General features: G+C 31.1%; 1 protein-coding gene across 1 annotated transcript in view; it reads right to left on the minus strand.

Moving 5' to 3' along the window:
- The window catches only part of LOC113399144 (apoptosis-stimulating of p53 protein 1), a 240,190-nt gene that overhangs the window by 177,555 nt on the left and 38,388 nt on the right, over positions 1-24,247 (minus strand). Inside the window, exons 2-3 of the mRNA XM_026638209.2 lie at positions 13,530-13,578; positions 4,489-4,642 (exon numbers count right to left, since the gene is read on the minus strand). Of these exons, the coding sequence (XP_026493994.2) occupies positions 4,489-4,642; positions 13,530-13,538 (163 nt within the window). The 5' untranslated portion in view covers positions 13,539-13,578. The remainder of the gene's footprint in view (positions 1-4,488; positions 4,643-13,529; positions 13,579-24,247) is intronic.

Genomic DNA, 24,247 nt, shown 5'->3' on the forward strand with positions numbered 1-24,247 from the left:
CATTCTTTCCATACATTGAGCATACATTCTTTTGTAGGTGCCTAGTGTTTTTTTTTGCTTTCGTATAAATATAAAGTGTAAAAAATTACGCTCCACAGACTTGATTGTAATGCAGAGAATATTGCTTTATCTTTACTTTTTGTTGCTATTTATCTGTTGTTTTTTATAATATATATATTTAAGTAGACTAGCAAGTGGGCCACCACCGTACACTGATACGAGCAGGGTAAGAAATCATCATCAAATCATCTTTTACAACACCCTTGGGAACTAAGGTCTCTCAGGCATATATTTAGACTAACTCAAACATCCTTCAAATCAGATCACAGCAATAGTACTGATATTAGACGGTCGAATATGTGATTAATAAGTTGTACCTACCCAGACGGACCAGTTTTCATTAATTTCGTTGATACCCATATACCTACTTCGCAAAATTTAAAATTTTGTAAAGATCTAAGACCATAAACATGAATTACAATGCATTTTTCATTTATATATACATAAAATACTATATATATAAAGAATACTATATTGTTAAGGTTTTATATCCTAAAGCCCCAAGACAAACATAAAGTTGAGCGCCTATAAAAAAAATATAAGCAATAATTGCTTTCCGTGCAAATAATTGAGTGAATTATTTCATAAAAATATACGATGATATTACAAAGTGGTTCTCGCTGTCGTCGCTCGTGCGATATAAAAGCTTTGTTTGTTGATTATATTTCGAAGAAACAAGTCATTTATAGTTTACTGCAGATACTAGGAACCGAAATTGATTATAATTCAATAAGATTCATAATTTTTTTTATATTCAATAATACATGTATATCTATTGAATGTTTTTATGAGATAATCATTTGACATTTAGAGACTACTGGAATATATATCACGCTAATAAAATTACTCTTAGCAAAGCGAGTAATCTAAACCTATTTTTAGATAAAAAATAAGATATCCTCCAGATTCCATCATCGTTTTCATTAGTAACGAAAGTATAATATTTATGATACATTATATGTTCAAAAATACAGGACCAAAATTAAAGTCACTGTAAGAGTAAATTACCTTCAAAAATCATATTGCCTAATAAAGCGCCTCGTAGAAGGGACTTTTCGCTAGACATTTTCGTATAACCTCATCCGGTCCGAACAAGCCACAATAATATTACCAACCCCTCGCGTGTACGCTTTATCATGGTCCTTCTTCGTGAACATAAGTTCATTACGCCAAATTATAGTTGTTACCTCGCAATTTGCTTTTGCATGTTTTTCTGATGAGAAATTAATGTACGCTAACTTATTCAGTTTCTGCGAAATCATATTAACATCTCTGATTTTATGTTGATAATATTTTTCCACATTGTTTTATTTTTTAAACATGGATATTGAGTTCACACAATTATTTTTTATTGTATCATTCGAACCTGCAAAGGGAAACTGCAAGACGTAATAAAAAATAATTTGTCCTACATTGATTAAGTGCGGAACATCGTCGTGACAATTGTACGAGGACTTAATAAGTAGCATTATTTAAAAACAAATGTCTGAAATTCGCTATTATCTTATAAAACGTGTCAAGATAAGATTTATTAAACTTTAAAGAAAATCATGAAAAAATATTTATTCAAAATTTATTATTTGCAAGAATGCGATATGATAAGCTAATCACATTGTAAGTCACCAGAAGATTAATAATCTTGATAATCTAAGTAGAAAATATAGTATATTGGAAATAGAATATTTGAATTTGTTTTCTTTTTAAAAATCCCCACTGAGTAAATATACGCTAATTTGTTTTCAAAAACAATGTTACTGTCAATATTTTAAATCGCAACCAATAGTGGGGTCGAAAGATTTCCTTGACCGATCCGTCGAGTGAAAATGACATTTCGGACATATCTTTCCCACGGAGGACTCGATCGGGAGGCAATTACGTCGGCGTCTCGTTTTTGCTGAGAGTGAACTGCAAGATAAACTTTGTATAACCGTCATCGCTCTTTATACAGTAACAAGACATTTTTAATTAAACCTCTTTCAAACGTATTCAACTGCCGAAGTTAATCGATATCATTGATATCGATTATCGAAAATCGAAACCTTTTGCGAACTAAAATCGATTTATCGGTCCCAGATATAATTAAATATACTTATATATTTTGTAATTATAGAAAGATGTTAATATAATAAGATAATGTTTTTTAAACTCAATAATAGCTGGTAAACAGTTTAGTAACAAGTTCATAATGCAAATGATTTTATTTTCATATATTATTAGTAAATTAAAGATTCAACGTTGTTTCAAATGTTTTGCAATTGTGATGTTCAATATTACATAGTTGTTTTTATCCCACGACGATTTACGTCAAGGAACACCCATCAAGTACTGTTAAGGTAAATTAAAGTGACACTGTGTAACGGATCGGACGTTTTTGTGGGAAAACCTGAACAGTATCTAGACACTGATGTTATAAACTTCTTGCAAAGCGTTATACATAATATAAACACTATTATGCTAGTGATCATTGCTTTTGACCAAATGAGGTTATATTTACAAAATCTATCGAGACTATACCCATATAATATCGGTACATATCATACATAGATATGTACCGGTTTTTTTAAGCTAGACACACTATTTTTATGAACCAAAACTCATATTTATAATAGTATTTTATGTTGGGCTATTGCCAAAAAAGAAAATCACGAAATCTGGGCTCGATAGGTAGCGTTACGGTCGAGTTATTAATAAAAGTATATTAGTCTTAGGTTTTCGTTACATAATGTACATTTTTACATAATGTAATTTTAAATAAATGGGATAAAAATGATACGATGCTATTTATCATCTGAGTTACAAAAACGGTGTTTGTGTTCTTGATTTCAGGATTTAGAATATAATATTTAAGACTAATAATTAAAGTTAATAATAATATTTAAAGGTTTATTAATATCTTATTATTGAAATAATTATAACGTAATTTAGCAGTTCTTGCTTATCGTTCAATTCGTGCTCACAATCCGCCCTTACGGGTACACGTCATCTATTCACCAGCAATATTATCGCCTTCTGACACCGCTAGATTTACATTGCATATTCCAGTATAGAGAAGGAAATATAACATATTACGAATAGATTTACTTGCCAACGTTTGATAATGCCTGAGGCAATATGCTGTATTATAAGATATACTATATATATAAAATAAAAAATAATAGTAAAGTAACAGCGTGTAAATGCCCGCATTAGGGCTAAAGCCTCCTCTCCCTTTTGAGGAGAAAGTTTGGAGCTAATGTTACCATGCTGCTCCAATGCGGGTTGGTACACATGTGGCAGAATTTCATGGAAATTAGACAAATGTAGGTTTCCTCACGATGTTTTCCTTCGGGGCCAAGATTCGGCACGAGATTAATTATAAACACAAATTAATCACATGAAATTCAGTGACGCTTGCCTGGATTTGAACCTGCAGTCATCGGTTAAGAAGCTGTTGTTCTAACCACTGGGCCATCTCGACTACTATTTATATATAATATAATAATTTCTCTGAAGATTATTATAAGATATATTTACAATAAAATTGCTTGCATTAAAACATAATCATAACTAAAATTTCCATAGCATAGCCGCAGAATATGTTATTGTCGATAAAGGTAAAGTGAGCAATTACAATAAATTTCAAGTTTGCAAATCCATTCATTCTATATACACGAAGTTTCTCCATCTCGAGTATTCTCTAAGTGGAGATGACAAACTTCAGTAACAAACTATAGTTCAATCCTTACTGAACTTTGTACAAGACTGTGACATCATTATGGAACGTAAGGACCTGAAACTAAACTTACTGTATATTTGGTATCAAAATGTATGCAATTCTTATGTACAAGACAGAAAAATAGTCTACTTTACGTTACTTAACTTTATAATAAAGAGAGAAGAACCGAAATTTGGAAGGAACCGAGATATTTATTTTTGCTTTCATGCTCTGCGGTGATGAAAAATGTCGTATGGAAATCAAAATGTATCTCATGATTGTCTTCTACAGTTTATCAACCAGCGCTTGATCGGCGTGATGGACCTACAGACTTCCTTCTTAAGACAAATACGTATGAACAGTTGTTTTACTTAATTTTATAATAAAAATAACAAGAACTTTTATAAAACTCAAAAAATCTTAGCAACGCAACACCGTCTCTTGAAATTTAAGAGTTTAATAACTCAAAAGCGCTTTTACTGCACGGTTTCTTCCACAGTGCACTACTATAATAATATCATAATTTGACTGACAAACTCGTTATACCAAAGGAAAAATCTGAATAGCACTTACTTTTAATTTTAGTTGTCTAATTATAATGATACCATCACTGCGTGACCCTTAACCGTTAATCGATTTTATTATTCTAGGCATTTAAAAAATCTGATGTAGGTTTACATTTCCAAAAGTCGCCATTGACAGCACTCATAGAAAATTTTATTGAAAACTTTTACCTCCATGGTGTGGATGTACACTCAACAGCAAGCAAGGCTCGTCGCCAGGATCTCGACAGCAATCGAGAACATCTCGACTGGTCGTGTGTGGTGTGACGGGCACCGGTGTTGGAGACCAACCCGCGCCGCTCTCGCACCACACTCGCACTATCATCTGTTACAAGGAAAAAAAAACAATTAACTAGATAACAATATTTATTTCATGTATGAGTCTGAGTTAGAACACTTGAATCTTAACAGGTCACTATCAGAAGGGACCTGGGACAATCACCACTGAATTTACATATGCTTAACTGATGTGTATCCATGCCCGTTGTTGATGTAAAACATCATAAGGAAAATACCAGTTTAATAGATGTACTTTGCTTTTTACAATGATTTATTTATTCATGCGACTTAAAAGCAAAATATACTTTATTCGAGTAGATTTTTACAAGAACTTTTGATCCGTCATTTTACACAATTATACTAAACGTAAATCAAAGAAAGGTTCGAAATGTAGATTCTATCGACATGAACCAGCAAGAAACTCAGTAGTTACTCTTTTAAAACATTTTAAATATAAAGATATAAAAATTGAAACAATCAAATTAATTTAATACACACCTGCCCGAAAGTCAAAATTTAATCATTAAAGTAAAATATTTAACATAAAATCAACCAATAGTCGCAACAAATATTTGAAACTAATCAAGTATAATAGGATCACAGAATATACCTGTACGAAGAAACTATAAAATTGTGTTTGTTTGGACATTATGCGGCGACGGCTAGATTTCAATATAAGCAATTATTTAAATCTAAGTTATTTTACTGTTAAATACTGAAATAAATATTTTAAAGTTAATTTGTTTACAATAACATTACATGTAATAATAATTTTAGTAATATTAATCTAAGACTGTATAAAGTCTAAATGGTTAGCATTTATAGTCAAGGTAATTACCACCGCATAAAGACCCCGAGGACATTTTATCTATGAATATTTTACACGCTTTAATTAAATTAGAATTTATCAATAACTTAACTTCTTTATATTTTCATTTGAATTGTTTACTGCTAAGCATTTTATTTAAAACTTAAAAAGGGAGCCAAGACGATTCAGTAGTTAGATAAACTGAAGCTCAACCGAAGATTGTGGGTTCAACCTCAGCCAAAATATACTGAATTTTCATGTGGCTAACTTGTATTTAAAATTCATATCGTGCTCGGAAAAAGATTAATTTAATTTGATTTGAATTAGTTCATCTAGAAAAAGTGCCGAATATAATATGTTATCTACTGATCCGCAATGGAGGAGCTTGGTAGACTGACTACCTTCTCCATAAACGGAGAGAAAATATTTGTTGTTACGTAATTTTATACAATCTATTTATTCTTAATGTTGCAAGTATTATTTATTTTGTCTGGTATGTTATCATAATGAAATCTCTATACCAATCTATTAATATTTTAAATACATCACATTTAGTAATACATTTTACATTTAATTATCACACGTTCTAATTAAGTGTCTTTATCAAAACGTAAATCACCGAATACTACTATATTACAAGCCAGTCGAATACAGTATAAAATCGATAGATAAGCAAGCACTTTCGTCTGTCTGTCTATCGAGTGTCAGCACTAACGAACGGTTAGTGCTGCAGTAGGTAACCCGGCTAAATATTTTAACGCAAAACCAACCTTATCTACTCTAATTTAAAGACAATAAATGCTTGCATATAAATCTGTGTTATGGTCACGGTAAATACTTCGGTGTTAATTAGTTGTCTGCTATTGAGAGTAGAGGTAATGAAGAAATTAATAATCAAATTAGATCGCAAATACGTACGATTTTCAAGCTTACTGTAGCACTTATAGCACAGTTTTCGGGAACTATCGAGTACTTCGATTAACAATTATCACGTGGCGATGTCTGGGGAGCAATTCTAATAAGTTATAACGATTACGATACGTTTCTGATCCAAAATCGCAGAACCACAATTGGATCGTTGTTTTACTAGCGTAGGAAAACGACTAAAGGGCAACGATTACGTTTTGATACGATGGTGATAAACATTCATTCTGTTAGTAGAATTATCCCCCTGATTATATACATAATAATATGTATATCACATATAATAATTATAAATAATGCACGCTGACATTATAAGAATGGAGTATTTAATGGTCCGAATATATGATTTACATAAACTTTCAAGCCAGTATCGAAAGTATTTAAGCAAACGAAATCTCGTAAGAATCGAAAAAATATTGCAAATGTGTTGTAGTAAGTAGCTACTTTGTGTGACGTAATCAGATATCTTATCTAGTGACGGGTAAAAGTCAAATTGTTATGATTGCGTCCGTCATTCTTTTGTTCGGGAGATGTCCAAATAGATACAGTAAACAAAAATGTTAATAAGTAATATGCTCAGTTTAAGGGGCATTCAAATTATAATTAATTTTGGGATGAATTTCATAGGCCTACATATATTGTTATTTCTTTTTTATGTGTGACATTAAAAAAGAATAGCAAATCTTTTCTCGGATGAGTTTAATGTCCATAATGTGTTCCAAATAATCAATATAATTGACACTATATTGATATCTCTTTCTCAATGTCACTTAGATTTAAGAATTATGTAAATATTTTACAATATTTATATTTATTTCGTGAAAATTAAATAAAGATGACGTCACAGGCACTTAAGACCTTACTTGAGTTACTCGGACATACTTGAGTATTTTTATGGTCCTGTGCGTATCGAGAGTACAAATTATCCGGACAAAAAATATCTAAGCAATAAGTCATACTTATGATTGATCGTTTTATAGATGCACCGCCTTTAGAATTCCGATAAGCAGTTAACTGAACGCATAACTCATTGGACAAAAGCTCTTGGAAGTGACACCCAAATAGTAGATTAAAATCGCTGTTTCGCATCTTATTTACCTATATATGACGTTTATTTATTCATGATTATAAATTCATAAAATATTATATATAAAACCCTAATAAGATAGTGGCAAATAGTTATGATTTTTAGAAAATAAACTATCCAAAAACGTTATGAACTAATTCTGAATATTTAAGAACGAATCCGGATTAATCCGGTTATACATATATTATTATAGACGAGTATTTTCTGTACAAAATACAAAATACCGAGCTTTAGAAATCTTTAAGAGGTGTCTTACTCAAGATAAGAGTTAAACTTAGTTACAGGAAAACGTACGTATAAAATACGACGTGATTTAACTCAATTACTTTTGGTTTCGTTAATCAAGACCTATTGTGTTACAAACATACTTTGAACAAATTGAGTATTTTGTTTTTTTTTGGCAATAAATATTATGAGGTATTATAAAAATGTTATTATCAATGAAGTATTACTTTTTTATAAAGGATCGTTTAAACATTTAATTTATTTTAAAATTATGCCTAGCGTTTCAAATAAAAAAGAAAAAACGAAAATAATCGCAGAACTGTAATATTTATAACCGAACCATTTTGCTTTTAATATAAATAATGTATAATTTATATTTATTTGGAATATTCGATTGTACATTAAGTGTTTATTTAACACGCGCTAATATACAGGGTTATTGGTAATTCGACGTATTCCCGTTAGGAGGTGATAGGGGTGACTATTTGCGATAATTTTAACCCCCATATGCATAATGCAAAAGTGAACCATTATTGAGTTATCACGTTTTTTAGATTTTTTAAAAATAAGTCAAAATTGCAACTTCAAAAATTTATTGAAAAAAACTTTTTTCGTCTGATTTATAAAAAAGATTAACTGGATATTTTTCAATATCTAAACAATAATTATCGGTGCAAATTTAAAAATGCGAGACGGAAAACGATATTATTTCAATATTTTTTTTATTTTTTTCCCTCAAATATGCCTGAAAAACAAAAAAAATCATTATGGAACTTGTTCTGCAGATTATTTTAAAAACATAATTGTTTAATTAGCTTTCCGAAAATGTATAAAAACTAGGAATTTATTTCAAAGCAACCGAAATAAAATGATCAGAAAGGACGCTGGTGGAAATTCGTATTCGAACATGACCGAATTCGAACTAAAGGTCGCTCTTTAAAATTCCCACAAAATTGATTTAAAAAAACAACCAATCTAAAAAAATTACTTATTTACTTAAGTTGCAATTTTGACTTATTTTGAAAAAATCTAAAAAACGTGATAACTCAAAAATGGTTCACTTTTGCATTATGCATATGGGGGTTAAAATTATCGCAAATAGTCACCCCTATCACCTCCTAACGGAAATACGTCGAATTACCAATAACCCTGTATATAATCGGTAATAGTCTTTCTTAAACATATATTTATTGTTTAAAAATGAAACTATAACTATGAATGTTAAAAAAGTGGGTTACGTCATATTAATATACGAAGATTCTCAACACTAAAATAGGTGTTACTAATGCTAATAATAATACTTTATTTCTTATCTTGCTCATCATCCTTTTCATTAATTTATCTCACATACTCAGGTTCGACGACGTGTATAAATTCCATGAAAATGATTTGGCAGAATGCTTTAGCCGATGGGTTTGTTTTCCGCTAAAATTCCAATCGTTGAGGCGTGTATATGCTCAATTGGATGCGCTGAACAAAAGTTAGCCGACTAAGTCAGTCGCTCCTCACACACACCCAACGGGCGTTTCGGCAACAGCACTTTGTGTGAGGTTCTACTCTAAAAAAACACATTCGTAAATAACACGATTTCGAATTATTTTATTCATAATCATGATATAAACGATTCGGTCGCTGTTATATAACGTTTAGTATCATAATATACTATTCATACAGTATACCGATTATTCATTTAAAATATTATAAATAATATATAAACCACATCAATAAGAGACACAATAGGAACTAGAGCGTTCTTAAAATACTACTAAATTCAATGCAAGTTTTAATCTTTACAAATCATCGGCAAAAAATCTCAAAGCATTTCGATTACCAAGCTCGATGATTGATTGATAGTAGTTACCAATAAAATATACACTAAAAACGTTTGATATATAACCGAACTGTTGTACATCGATCCTTTCACCGTAACAGAACATAATATTGTTTAAGACATTATTTTGCAAGAATCGTTCAAAACGTGACATTTTGTGTCGTGTTCTAGTTAGTCTTCCATGATCTATTTGTTGTTCAGACTCAATATTGCAATGAAAACATTTAGCAATAATATAATGTTATTACCTTTTAAATTTTCATCAATAAATAATTGCTAACGTAATCGAACTATTCATACAAATGAAGAAATAACAATGAATAATTTATTAATATTTTTAACGACTGTTAAAAGTAAAAGTAACTCGAGTACAAGAGGAAGATTAGAGAAGCGGAACCTAACGACCTGGTAGCTATTGGCACCGACGTCACCTGTGTATGAACTAGTGCGAAAATGGCGTGAAATCATATTATTGGAACTTGTACCTTGCACCGTTATTATATTTTCTGCTGGTATACAGCTTGTTAGGACTTAAAATAAAATTGGAAACATTTTTAAAAATATGAATACAGAGAATAAATGTGTTCAAATCGTTTTCTATAAAGAAGAGAAATTGAATTCCTTGGTATTAGAATGAATAAAAATTCTCATGAAAATACGAAATAGTGAATATTTGCCATATTCAAAATAAAACCAGTCATTTAGACATTTGTAGAAATATATATTTTTTTTACTTTTGTGACCTTCGATCTATTTAAACTATTGTTTCAAGATTATATTCGATTAATTAAAGTTCTACGAGTATGTAGGAAAAAATAAAAATAAACTAGATAGAACTAATTGCAAGATTTACTCGAAACCCGTCTGAAATCGAGTTAGACGCAATATTCCTAGAATCGAAAAATAAAAGATAATAACATAAAAACTCCAAGCTGCTCGCGGCATTATCAGCCAGAGGCGTAAGTCTCTTCATATATGGTACTTGCAAAACGAGAAGTATCACATCGTATTAGGAACTACAAATAGAGGCATGCTCTGATTATAATCACTTCCATTCATCAAAAACATCAGCATATACCAACGTGTACGTAGATGAATGGCTTAGTTTATATTCATTAGCTTTTCAATTACAACGCTCTATTAGAAATTCATGTGTGCGACACGAATTTAATTATAAGAATTTCATAAACCCATACTCATATTAATAGAACGGAAATGTGGTGAGAAACTGGAACTGGAATGGAACTACAATGAAGTTCCATGTAGGAATAAAGGCTCGGACTATTATGAATAGATTTTTTTATTCTACTAAATAATGACCCTTCACGTAGATCGTAGCACGTAGGTATGTTTGTATGAATGGTACAGCACACACAACTTCGTCGGATAATTTTATAGGTCGTGTCTTTGCACATTACACATTATGTGTCTCTGTTGTAATAGCGAATATAAATTTATAAATATATAGACATATACATAAACTTATTCTTATAACTTTGAACTTTTAATCTGTGATGTAAAAAAAAGCTTTCTGTTTTGATACGACGTTTAATATTAAACACAATCATCTGTAAATCCATACAGGAGATGGATAAGATTTTACCGTCTTTGACGAACGTCAAATTTCAGTTAAAATACGATTACGATGCAAAAGCCTCCCCTGAAAGGATCCAACAAGTTTCCAGTCATTTTCTGCTATATTCATCATGTATTCGAGTCCCTGGAGGGAAGATATCATGTAAATTTAAATGTAATCACTGTCATCTGGTGGCAGCTGTCTATATGTTCATCAGAATAGAAGCGTCTGTGTGGGCGACCCAAGATTAGTACTACAAATTTACTTAACATCTCTTTAAATTCTTTTGACATAAATTGAACTCTATCGCAAGCGGATAAGGTATATAAGTAAATATAATTTTCCTTTTAAGTTGGAACGTAAGTTAGTTGCGGCATAGTTACAGTATATTCAGGTATCCGACGTTAGAATTGACGACGTAAGATGTTTAATAATAATTTTACATACGTAAAACTGCAAGGAGATTTGAAAGGTTGACTGTGTTTATCTAGTAATTAAACATTAACGGCTGTATTTTGTAATACGGGAATACTCGTATAGCTGAGGACTTCATTAGTAAGAATATGCAATTGATTATGGAATGCAAGATTACTATTATTTATACTTAAATAAGTATGTTTGTCGTTATATCATATTCAAATTATATTCAATCGAAAAGGTAAAAAAATATTTACTAAGTGTTCCTGTCTATCTTTCTACAAACACAGGTTACCTATCTATATTCTTAAGTGCAATACCTACACTTATAAAAACCAAATAACACTTCGTTCGTTTTTATAGGTAAAATAAAACATCAAAGACTCCCTGAAGCAAAACGTGAGCTGCAATCATTGCATAAGCTTACAAAAACTATTTTCTCAGTATCTCATCGTACATAAAAGAAAAACCTAGAATACTTATCTAATAATAACTTTAACGACGTCTAAACATTTTGCACATTTCAAAAAAGAAACTATGTTATAAGACCTAGAATGCCTAAGATGCTATTACAATATTATAACGACATTTCAATTTAAATTAATACAATGCGTTTGACGTTCCCTTCCATATACATCTAAACATTCATATAAAATAGAAACAATTCTAACATCTCCTTAATATGTTTTGAAAACGACGGTTTTTTCCACAAATGGTATGGCGAGTATGAAAACATGAAAAAAGGTACTATTATAGTCTACAACTAAATACGGGTGTAAAAAGCGCTTGGTATTCTATAAACGCGTTTGCTTCCTTTATTACCCTTGCAGTAAGTCCACCAGCTGCCTTAACGCAGATGTTTACGTAATTACTTGTAGGGGTGACTGGCATTAAACAAACGGTGCCTGGTTAATTGTTTCGCTAATGCTCGAAGGTGAAACAGGTCAAAAGAATGATTCTCTTCTAATCTATGCAAATGGCGCAATTGTTTTCGGAATCTTGTCGAAAAAGTCGAAGTTTTATTAAACGATTTCAAAGGAAATAATAAAGTAAACAAGATTTATTCGACTTGGTCACGCTTATCGATTGTAAATTTTTAAACAATTTAAAACCATACGAATTATCTCATACATATTTGTATGAGAAATAAAACATTCTTATTCTAAAATAATTATAAAATAATCATTACTTATTCTGTGACTTATATAGTTGAAAATTTTTGCATTAAATCTTATCAAAGTATCAAACATAAAAGTATTTTTTTACAACTAAAATTGCACTTTATAGCTTTATTTAGACTATATTCCCGAATAAAATTAAAACAAAGTTTGAATATAAGGCATAATAAATTTATTACAGTTCTGTGCATTATTCTAAGCTCCGAGGTGCTAAAGAGAAACAGTAGAGATACAATAGTGGGCAAGACGCCAAAAAGGTATAGTTTTGACAGGTAGCATGAAGATATAAGAATTGAATACATGGAAACGGATGTGAAGTCTGACTGTGGAGTGTGTGCTGCGAAGGCAGATTAAGATGGAGGGAGTCTTATACGTAGGCTATGCTATGGGAGTGCCATTGAACACTCCGGTGTTTTTTTCGTTTCACCTCTGTTCTATAAAAGAAGACTGATAAGTAATTCGAGGGTGGCATAGCAAGGATGAGTGAAATCGATCCAACACAGATGAAGAGGCGTGGCTTTTACGTTCTTTATGAAACTCAAGAGTGCAAACACTACCAACTTTCAAACTTCGCGCTGTTACGATAATTGTAATGACAAAAATACCCATGAAATGTTTTAATTGATCTGCAAATTTTTTTATCGAGGCATTAGAACATACGAAGCATATATATTTTGTCTATTTATATAATCTGACTTTGTCTATATATAAGGTATTTTTTTTTAACAAATTACACACTATTCCCATCGTTGTTTCGAGGTCCAATAAGATAAACAATATATTTATTATCCTGAAGTAACAATATAAGTTTACTACAATTTATACCTAAATGTGTCTCGTATTTCGTTACTTACTTTCGTCTATTATCAACAGTAATGTTTACTCACCGGAATCATTTTTGGGGGACATGTGGTAACGCCCTATATCACCGCCTGCCTGCAAACAAATAAAAATATAACACATTATTAACTGTTAAATTATGTTATCGATTTCAATAAAATAATTTTTCAAAACAATAAATTATTAGGACGAAATAAATTAAAGAAATGGAAACACTTGATGGGAAAATAAAATATATTTTGATAAGATTTACGTAATTTTATGAAAATATTTTTTTGATGTTACCTTCTGTCAATATACTTAATATAAACAACAAATAATACGAAGTTTAAGAAATTATCAATATTATGTACTTATTTCTTAGACAACTAACCAAAAACTCGTAATAAGTTTGTTGAGAGATGTCTGATAGCTTCCCAGACTACAATGATACGTGGAATTAGTTAACCTAGGCTAGACTCAGGGGAAATTATAACCTTAAATAGAAAATCACTGAACATTTTATATTATACGAGTAAAGAAAAATTACTGAAATTATTAATACAATGTTTAAAACTTAAACGGTTTCAGTTTGTACAATGTATATTTTGTAATTTGGAGCTAGTATGTTTTATAAATAGGTAAGATTTAAAAAGAAAAAAATACTACTGCTACTATTTCTATTTACCCTACCTATTAGCGTTAAGCTTGTGATAGTCCAAGGCAAAGGACCACTTCACGGGGCAACTATAATCGTAAGTAACAAAATTCTTAAATTATTTATTTTAATTACTAAGTAAAAGTTATATCAAAGATATATATTTTTATTATTTGCCCACGTACACTGGCGAGACACTAGGCTCATTACCTAATACCAAATGTGTACATATATATCGATATTGTAAAAAGTGTAAACAAATGGTTCTATTAACCTCATAAATTCTTAATCATTATGTATCTAGTAGGTACCCGTGATTATACTTATTTACCCTTCTAACACAATAATATATAATATTGTTGTTAAGTGATAGAATAGTAAAATGAACAGCCACCAGGCACGTACGAATTGTCATATTTTGTCACGTAACACTAGTATAATATTATAATTTTAATAAACCCATCCTGAAACTTTCAGTTATCAAAGTGTAAGGTATTACTTTAACACATTTTTTTCCCTTTATTTGGTGCACCGACAACTTATAATATTTGTATATATCTATGACAGTTTTAAACATGTAAAACTACTGAAACAAAATGATAAGCTAATTATACGTAAACACCGCACGAAATAAGGATTTAAATAAAATTAACAACTAAACACAAGAACATTAGAAAATATGAAACAACAAAAATACCTACCAAAAACTTACTAACAAAAACCTAATTAAAACAAAACTACAAAATAATGATTATCTAAAAATATATACTTAAAACACTATGATAAATATCAATCATAATAATCATACAAGAGATATGTATGATTAGTAGTTTTCTCTATTTTTTTAAATTTCAATATTAAGTTTTTCTTTACAGTTTGTTGAGTAACTAATTATAACACATAAATACTTTCTAAAACAACTTAGCAAGTAGAGAGCGTGTATCTATTTTTACCATTGTGTTTCGATGGTGTACACATCGTATTATGCAAAACCCCACTGCGAAGATATTCTATACGGAAAAAAAATTGAAAATCGACGCTCGGCCCTAAAAACGATATTCAGTAATATTCTGCTTTGATGCGTATCTTTTATTATTATTAATATTTATTTTATTTAAAGGCAAGCAAGAATTATCTAATTTATAAATATAAACCACTTTTTAATCTTTCAATGTGCCGCAGACTATAAGTATAAAGATGTTATTAGAACTAGTAGGTATTGTAATCAATTAAGTTCTCTGATATTTCACGGTCAATTTCTAGAAAGCATTTCGATTTTTTACAGAATCGCTTCACTTAACGAATTATTGCAATAACACCAATAAAATTGTTTAATTGAAATGGCAGTATGAATAAGAAAGAGCCGATATGACCCAGATTCCAACAAATGGTAATCGGATCCAACTAATCTTAACCGAAGATTGCGGGTCTGCCAATTGTGTGGTGGAATAAGCTAAAAACCTTCTCATGGGGAGAAAGCCAAACAGTGAAACCTTAACAGACTATTATCGTACCAATACCAAGCAGCGATACAGAAATTATAATCATGGACATCGCCTACGTTAGCGTGGGACATCAAAACATTGAGTCCGCGTCTGTATTTTCAAATTTCACAATGACAAAAGCAAATGAACTACAAATGAACCGATCATTGTATTATTTACTTCGTAATCGTGATAAAATAACATATCTTTGTGAAATCATTCTATTATGTAGTATATTTTAAGCGTGTTTTGAATCCAAAGCATAACAAATATTTTGTATAAGCTATAATTCATCCGTTAACCGTGATATAGGTTCATATCTAGTCTGTGTGCATTTGTGCCCGAGCTTACTCTCCAATGTACAGCATTACAATGTTAGATCCTATGTTATACTCTAATCCAGGGACCGCTTTCACACTGTCCTAAATGGATTTAAATGTCCAAACGATATCCGCACACTATATCACATTAGAAATTAAAATAATAATGAACAAAGGAAAAAGGTAGGCTGCATTTTTACCTGTTTTCATACCTTTTTAAAAAATAATATTTAGACAATTCACAATCCCACCGACCCGTATGATATACGAGTGGAGGAAAATCCTCCAAACATTCTCCTTAAGAGGACAAGTAGCCTTTGTCCAGCTGTTGAACATATATTACTCTAAAGGTGTTCATCATATAATGTCTATGAAATATGCATTTAAAGACATAGGTTACTGTGGCCACAAATTTTATTAAGTTAATGATGTTTTATTTTAAAATTTTGAAATTAATTGTTTAAGTGTTTAACAGTGAGATTTTATTGAACAGCGTAAAATAAAAAAAAACTACATATTTTTTAACTTTATATAATTAAGTAAGGTAGCTTGTTATTGTTTCTGGTATTTATTTTTGTATTTATACTTATTGGTGTTCCAATTATCATATGCCTAAATATTTTTATTTTTTATAGGAAGACCGGTGTATAAAATGTATAAATTGCTCAGATTTACCGATAAATACTGGTTTAGTATGAAGTAAAAATCAATGTATCACTGAAAATGCGCCGCCAACCGTGGGAAGCGTTATGTCCCTTGTCTTTAATTTTAAATTTAATTTAATAACTGATGAGTATAAAGTACCCACATAGACGGTCTACACAAAGTCAAAACACCGTTTAATTTGACACTCTAATTTAATAATTTAAATAGCAATCATTTTATTATTTAAATACATATCAATAATTTTATCAAGAAGATGGTTCCTCTTAAAGGCTTTCTAATAGCAAAGAATGCTGATGTTGATGAAAAATCAACATCAGCATTCTTCGTATAAATGTGTAACCTGTTAAATAATTTTAGATGGTCTGACCCTTTTGCCCTTTATGACAATGATTCATACAGTAAAACAACATGTCAGAACATAGCGCCTTTCAAAAAAGACTGCAGTTGAAAATTGAGTTTATGTTGAATATTACCATAGACAATCTTATTTCTTACACATCTTAACTATTTGAATACTACATGATGAACAGTGAAATTCGTTTGCATTCACATAACAACGTACGGGGTATTCCAGCCGCCGCGGTCTCTAATTAACGAAAACATTTTACTCAAACCACTAAATTACAGTTTCTAACACTTAGTAGCATTTATCTAACACCACAAATTAGCATTTCATTTGCAACTTGCTTACAAATACCGTTTAATTGAAATGTTTTGATATTGTTTTTTTACATTAATACAAGAAAACAGTTTGTTATTTTTCTATAGCATAGTATCAAAATTAACGAAGAATACACATTTTTGAACTTTTAAGTGATTACTTTGATTTAACAATTAGATAGATCTATATTTAATTTTACGGCCTGTAAATGGCAAGGGTCCATGAATGAGCAATATTTAAAACAATAGTCAAATTTAAGAATCAAGAATATGTAAATGAAATCGAAGTTCATTCAAGCATTGCAAAGATCCCTCATAAGTATTCAAGGAATAGTTACAACGAGCTAAATATTCATAAATTCAAGCAACCCGTGGTCCGGAGAGTGTAGGAGTGACACAAACGTGTTATTAAGATTTCAACTTTAAAGGCGGCCGCACTCGACATCGACCACTAAATGTTGAATGAAAGGTGAGAATCGTTGGGTAATATTATGTTGTTGTAAAGCCTCGGTTGAGAGGAATTGCAGGCGTGCCGACTAGGACTTAGACGTGACGATACAAATTACACTACGGGATTTGAATAGTAATACTTTGGTTGAAAATTTCTGACAGTCAATTTATCTTTTGAAGCGGATTCGCGACACGATAGTAATATGTCATCGCAGTTGTTGATTACTTGTATACATGTGAACAGCTTTTACCGTGTTATAGCTGTGTAAGGAAAGTTTATTAGAGAACGTCCGTGCGCCTGAATCAGTGACACGGAAGGGACAAATTGGCTGTCCTCAGTACGAGGAATGCTTATTCGAGCTTCAATAGTGAGATCACAGCTTTTAACTAACATATTCGCGGAAAAATAGTTTTCAATGATAAGAGTAAAATTATTTTAGCTATTAATTTTATATTAGTTTCGACTTTATTTTACGATTCCGAAGGTTACGTCGACAGGCATATAATTCAATAGATGATCCGAGTCGTATAGCCGCTAAAGTTTGCTACAGTTTATATGACGTACTTTTTTAAATAAATTCATTACAAAAGCAATTTCATTAACTCTATAACAGCATACCAGCTAGCTAGTTCCGGATGGATGCGAATAAATGTAGAGAGAGCGTAATTTGGGCGGTCGCTGTCGGTCGCAAGGTTCGGCGTGAAATATTTGGTAGCGGCAGCGACGGGCGCGGCGAACCGATTTGCATACAATGAGGCGGCACAATCGAGGGTGGGTCCACGACTGGAAAGCCCGGGCATCTTGCTAACATTTCAGAAGTACCGTACTCATATCATCTGATATTTTATTACTATTATTTGTAACGTACATTCGACTTTTTTTGTTCGACTACGTTGTAATCGAACTATACTAACACGATATTTCTTAAGCTTAAGCTTCTTCAATCCAATATCCTAAGTACTTTCATCGTACGAAGCTTCACAATTTTATAATGGTTAAGCAATATTTTTTTCTCTATGATTAAAAATTTAACGAGTTTATAAAGGCGACGGCGATGTGCGAGTTCAACTGATGAGTTATTTAAATCGTGTGACCGCTGAATAGGTTGTTAAAAAATACATCCTAAAATTGGAACTAAAAAATACTTTAAATATATATTCACAAATTGGCACTAGGAACAAGTTAAATGTATTAATTAAATAAAAAATAATTACATTTTAATAAAAATGGTTCAATCTAATTACATATAAAAAGCCTTCATCTATAAAACTTTAGCGTTCCAGAGTTAATTTAATCTTCGCGTACGTTAAAGGACTTAGGGCCGAATGTCCGATATCTAATCAAATTAGAGATTTAAATGTTAAAACCTTCAAATGCTTCTCTATCACATTAGCAGACCACCCTGAAGGCAAACTCGTATCGTCAGAGAATAAAGATTAATGTCACAACAAGATAAAAAAATCATTAGTTTTTTTTAATCTCATGGTGTGAAACCATTCTTGATGTAAATTTAATATTTTATGTATATTGAATATTGATTGTTACGTAGTAATTCTTATCAGCTTAACGCTATTATTAACTTGTTTTTATATTCTAAATCACTTCATTATAGTCACACTTTTTACGTTTTATTTAGTAAATATATTGATATTAAATAGGCTTATAGACACTAGCTCAGGTGGTTTAATGGCTAAAACACATCGAACTTAACTGGAGATCGCAAAACAAAATCATCATTGAATTTTGAGATGGTTAATTTGTGTTTAAAATTTATCTCGCTCGGTAAAAAATAATATATTGTAGAAATTGAAATTGCCTTGAAATAAATATATCCATGTTCTCGAACAAAACAACGTAGAAGAATAAGTTACAAGAATGTTATATTAGAGAGAGATGCATGCATTTATGTACTTTATGACATAAGAAAGTGTAACACTACTAACATCTTAACTCCAGACAGATAATAACATTTATTCGACAGAAAGTCCAGTTACGTCTACTGGCCGAACCCGGCATCCAAACCCGTGATATTTAAACACATAAAATCACTAGACCAACGAGGAATAGAAACTCCACGCAAAGTAAGATAAATTACAACTGCTTACTTTTTATATTTCATTCGATTAAACGGTATCCTCATACTTAAAAAGTGTAATCGAATAGTACCTACAATAAATCCAAACACAAGCACTAACAGCTTGGCTGTTCCTTGTCTTACGGCATTGTTTCTCGAGGGTGGATTCGTGAGCAGATGCCAAGTGTAATGGGGCGGTATTTAACTGGCACACTGGCAGGTACCGGCACTTACACAATCATGCCGTCAAGCCAGACGTGGGAAGCATCTGCCAGTCGACGATTAAGTGTTCACCTCTTACATAAAAATGCATGTGATTTATACGTACTATTTTACGAGGAATTGGACAAAGGTAGAAATAGATGTTCGTTGTATATTACTAGTATTTTTCACTAAAAATTTAGTACAGCTAGACTTGAACGATTTATTTGTCAATAAATTGTATGGAAACATATCGTGTAATAAATTGAAAAGCAAAAATATCCAGAATAACATAGCACTATGAAAACAAAACCTTGGCTTCCGACCAGAGTGATCAGAATAACAAAATCACATAGTTAAATAAATTTATAACAAGTATGTAGCAATGAGGAACAAAAAATCAACCATAGATAATGCCAGATGTAATGATTACAGAAAATTACAACTGCGGTCCGACACCGCTGCGCCAAATTATGAAAACAAATACTTGTTTACTGGTTCATTATCCAAACATACTGAGATGAAAGTACATAAAAGAAAACGTATCATTATTTAGCGAGCTCACAAATTCTTCGAAGAATGTTCTTACGAAGAAGAAAACCATTAACTAAGAAGTCTCTACTCATTACGCGTTTAAAACGTAACCGCATGCTTAAACAGGGACAGGTAATATATCAATTTACTTTTATTTAATCTCATAAACTCCATTCACAAATATTGATACCGGTTTGGCGTATACTGATATATGATCGCACATTATCAATTTAAACAAATTTATTTAACTGCGCAATTATTATTAGCGTTTTTTTTTCTGAAGTAGGAGTTCCGATTCATGGGAAATAAGCACTTCGGTTATATGCAATAGGGTGGTAGTCTGTTATCGTTAATTGAGGAAATGTTTAGAGGCTAAACCAAGGCCATTAGACCGCCAAATGAAGGCAAAAACTCGGAGGTCATGGCACTTTGCATGACTTAAAATCCGAACAAAAACAAGAACAAAGAACAATAAGTCATAAATCTAATATTACGAGTGTTTTATATATTTCATAACATCCATTCTACAAGCACCTTTTTTCCGCATCGAATCTATGAATATTGTTAATAGGCACCGTGAAATAAAAATGCAATATTGCATTGACGCGAAGGTACTTCACGATTTCTTTTGAAAATACTGACTCCTTGGGTGATAGCTTATATTGTAACATATGTTACTGTTTTTTCATTTTTATTAATTAATGAATATTTTAGTTTTCTCTACGATTCGACTTTTGCAAACAAGACGAGTCGTCTCACGCCTCGATTGTCAGCCGTCTTGAATGGGCCACAAAAACAAGCATTAAGATTTTTATTATGTTTAAAACGAGATATCGCCTTGAGGACAAACTCGTACTGATACAAAGAGTAACCATCGAATGATGAACTGTCGCGAACAATTGCTCACCTTGGTTCAATGTCCACGCGCCATTGTATGAACTTTTTCTTTAATGTAATGACTTGTAATTAACTAGACAGTTCAAGTCTCTAGAACTAAGACTGATTAATAAGATTATACTTACAAAAGCCGTGATTATAATTATTGTAACAAATAGCGTACATGGAAAATTTCCAATTGTATTCATTTGAAAAATAAGATTGCTCTAAGGTTATTTTCTAAGCATTTCTCTTCTCGCAGCACCCCTTTGTGAAATACATTCAAAGAGACAAATAAACAATTTTAGCTTTCTATTTCAATAAAATTAACCAAGCATTACATTGTTTGGTAGACACTAAATCTGTCATAGTACTGCTATCGTATCCCTGCCTTATTTCGTATTCAGACGTGCCGGATCACACTAAAAGCATCTGTTTAAATACAATTCAAGTTCAGTTCCATTTTATATTCCTACGGAGATTTAGATCCTTAAACATAATTATATCTTTTCATTCTATAGAAGAATTGATAGAAGCCTTATAATATTTATGATATAGGTAGGCGAACGGGCAAATGGGCCACCTGGCCCGTGGATGGTAAGTGGTCACCGCCACCCGTAGACATGGCCGCTGTAAGAAATATTAACCATTCCTTACCTCGCCAATGCGCCACCAATCTTACAAAACTCAGATGACCTGTTTGGCAGTAGAATATCTGATGAGTGGGTGATATCTACCGAGATGGATTTCCTACCACCAAGTGATTTAATAATGTTTTATTTATATTACCAATGTAATATATCTATATCATACACGTAAATAGATGTTGTTATTACATTGTATTACAACAATAAAATAAAAATGTATAACACATTTAAGACGCATAATGCTCTATTATAAAAATTATCTATATTTAAAAATCCTCTTATAAAAAGTTGTCTGTTAAAAAAAATGCTGGAAGCAACCGGAGGCATACTCATTTTACTATACCCTAAGTTCAATTATGTTAATATCTAGATAGAACCTTTGTTCAATAATGTTTTTAAATTCTATTTTTTTTATCTTTATTGATTTTAACAAAAAGTTTATACTTTATATTTCACCATTTATATATATTCCTTAAAAACATATTGCAGATATTACAGAAACAACCGCTTAGAACCGAGGCCCGAGGTCAAGATAGCGAAGTGGGCTTATTGTGGTTACTTGGGCGTGGTAGAACAACCGCACGTATGTATGTGCTTAGAGGCAGAGGTCAGCCTAAATTAGTGTGGCGCTAACCGAACTTCATTCTCCATCGAACCATTGTCGAAACCGGTTTAAAAGAATCCGCCTTGCGTCACTCATCCACGTGTAAACATTTTAATTGATGATATGCGGAAGACAAAATTATTCGATAGAAATCGCCATGACTGGTTCTGTTCATTCTATTCATGTACCGAATTCTCCTAAAATACGAATACATGTTAAGAAAACGTACCATTAATTTGACATATACGATCGAGAAATGAAAGTAGTCGGGCGACAATTTATTAATAAGCATATTAATGTTTGTTAAGATAAATGTATAATCACAAATGTTTCGTCTATTTTTGGCAATTTATAATTAAAATACTACAATAAATCAAAGATGAAGTATAAATACATGTGCGTGTTATTTTATTAGGAGGTAAATTTTTAGAAATGTATTATTGAATTAAGTTTGAAAAATCGTCATGTAAGAGACTAAAGCTTCTGTGATAAGTAAGAACTTTTAACTGCCTTAAGACGCCTTGCCGCGCGCCGTCGCCGACAAATACCGCAGACTTAAAGTATGTTTCATGCCAAATCCAAAGCATCTTAAGTAAGAATTAGAGTGCACGAAGTACAATCATTATTGTCGCGGATAATTTCAAAATAATTCCATAAATGAATCATAGGATAAATATATTATGAACATTATTTATTAAGCAACAGATTGTATTAAGGTTAAGGTATTTTTGAAAAGTACCGAACTACTAAAAACAAAAACAATAATATTTTTGAATTGAATTAAAAAGTTTATATATATATATATATATATATATAATAAGACGGATCTCAATAACATAACGACCAACTGACTGATAACTTGTATTCGTAGTTGTTGGTTCGTAAAAAATAAAATCTGTTTCAAGGACAGCCGCTCTATTATATTCACTATAATTTCGATTCAAATTATGATAATTACATCTTCTCGTAGTAAAAAAACATAAACTTTTTCTTTTATTTTAGTAACATTTTATAACTAGTATAGTTGACTATAACATTGATTTATACTTGATGTAAATTATTTATATGTTACTTTTTATTTATACCGTTGAACAAAACATTATATACTTCGCTATTGTACCAATAAAATATAAACACTTGTAATTTTTTTCCATAAAACGGCAAGGCAATAGCTTGCTAAACAGACAGAGAAACTACGGGATGATCTAGGAATGCAGATAAATAATTACCATAACATACAAAAACCAAACAAAAAATCTCAAACATTATATATATACTTGTCTGAATCCACGGCAGCCTTGGATGGGATCACGCAAAAAACGACCAAGCATTACCAACATTAAAACGTTTGTATAAATATATGCAGGTTGTTTTAATGATGTATATGTTTGAATATTTGATATTCAATAATATACATTGCAAATTAAATAAAGAAAATAAAAATATTCATTCATTGTACAGGCTCTTATAGATTCTTAAATCGTCATGTATTTCATTTTGTAAATATGAAATTGAATTTACCTAAAGTTACCTAAGGAATGTCTCTTTCGGGAAGTAATAAAAAGAAACTCAATAATATTTTTCTCAGATGAAATTATAGTTAATAGTCTA

Source organism: Vanessa tameamea, chromosome 15, assembly GCF_037043105.1.
Source record: "Vanessa tameamea isolate UH-Manoa-2023 chromosome 15, ilVanTame1 primary haplotype, whole genome shotgun sequence".
In the NCBI taxonomy this organism is placed as follows: domain Eukaryota; kingdom Metazoa; phylum Arthropoda; class Insecta; order Lepidoptera; family Nymphalidae; genus Vanessa; species Vanessa tameamea.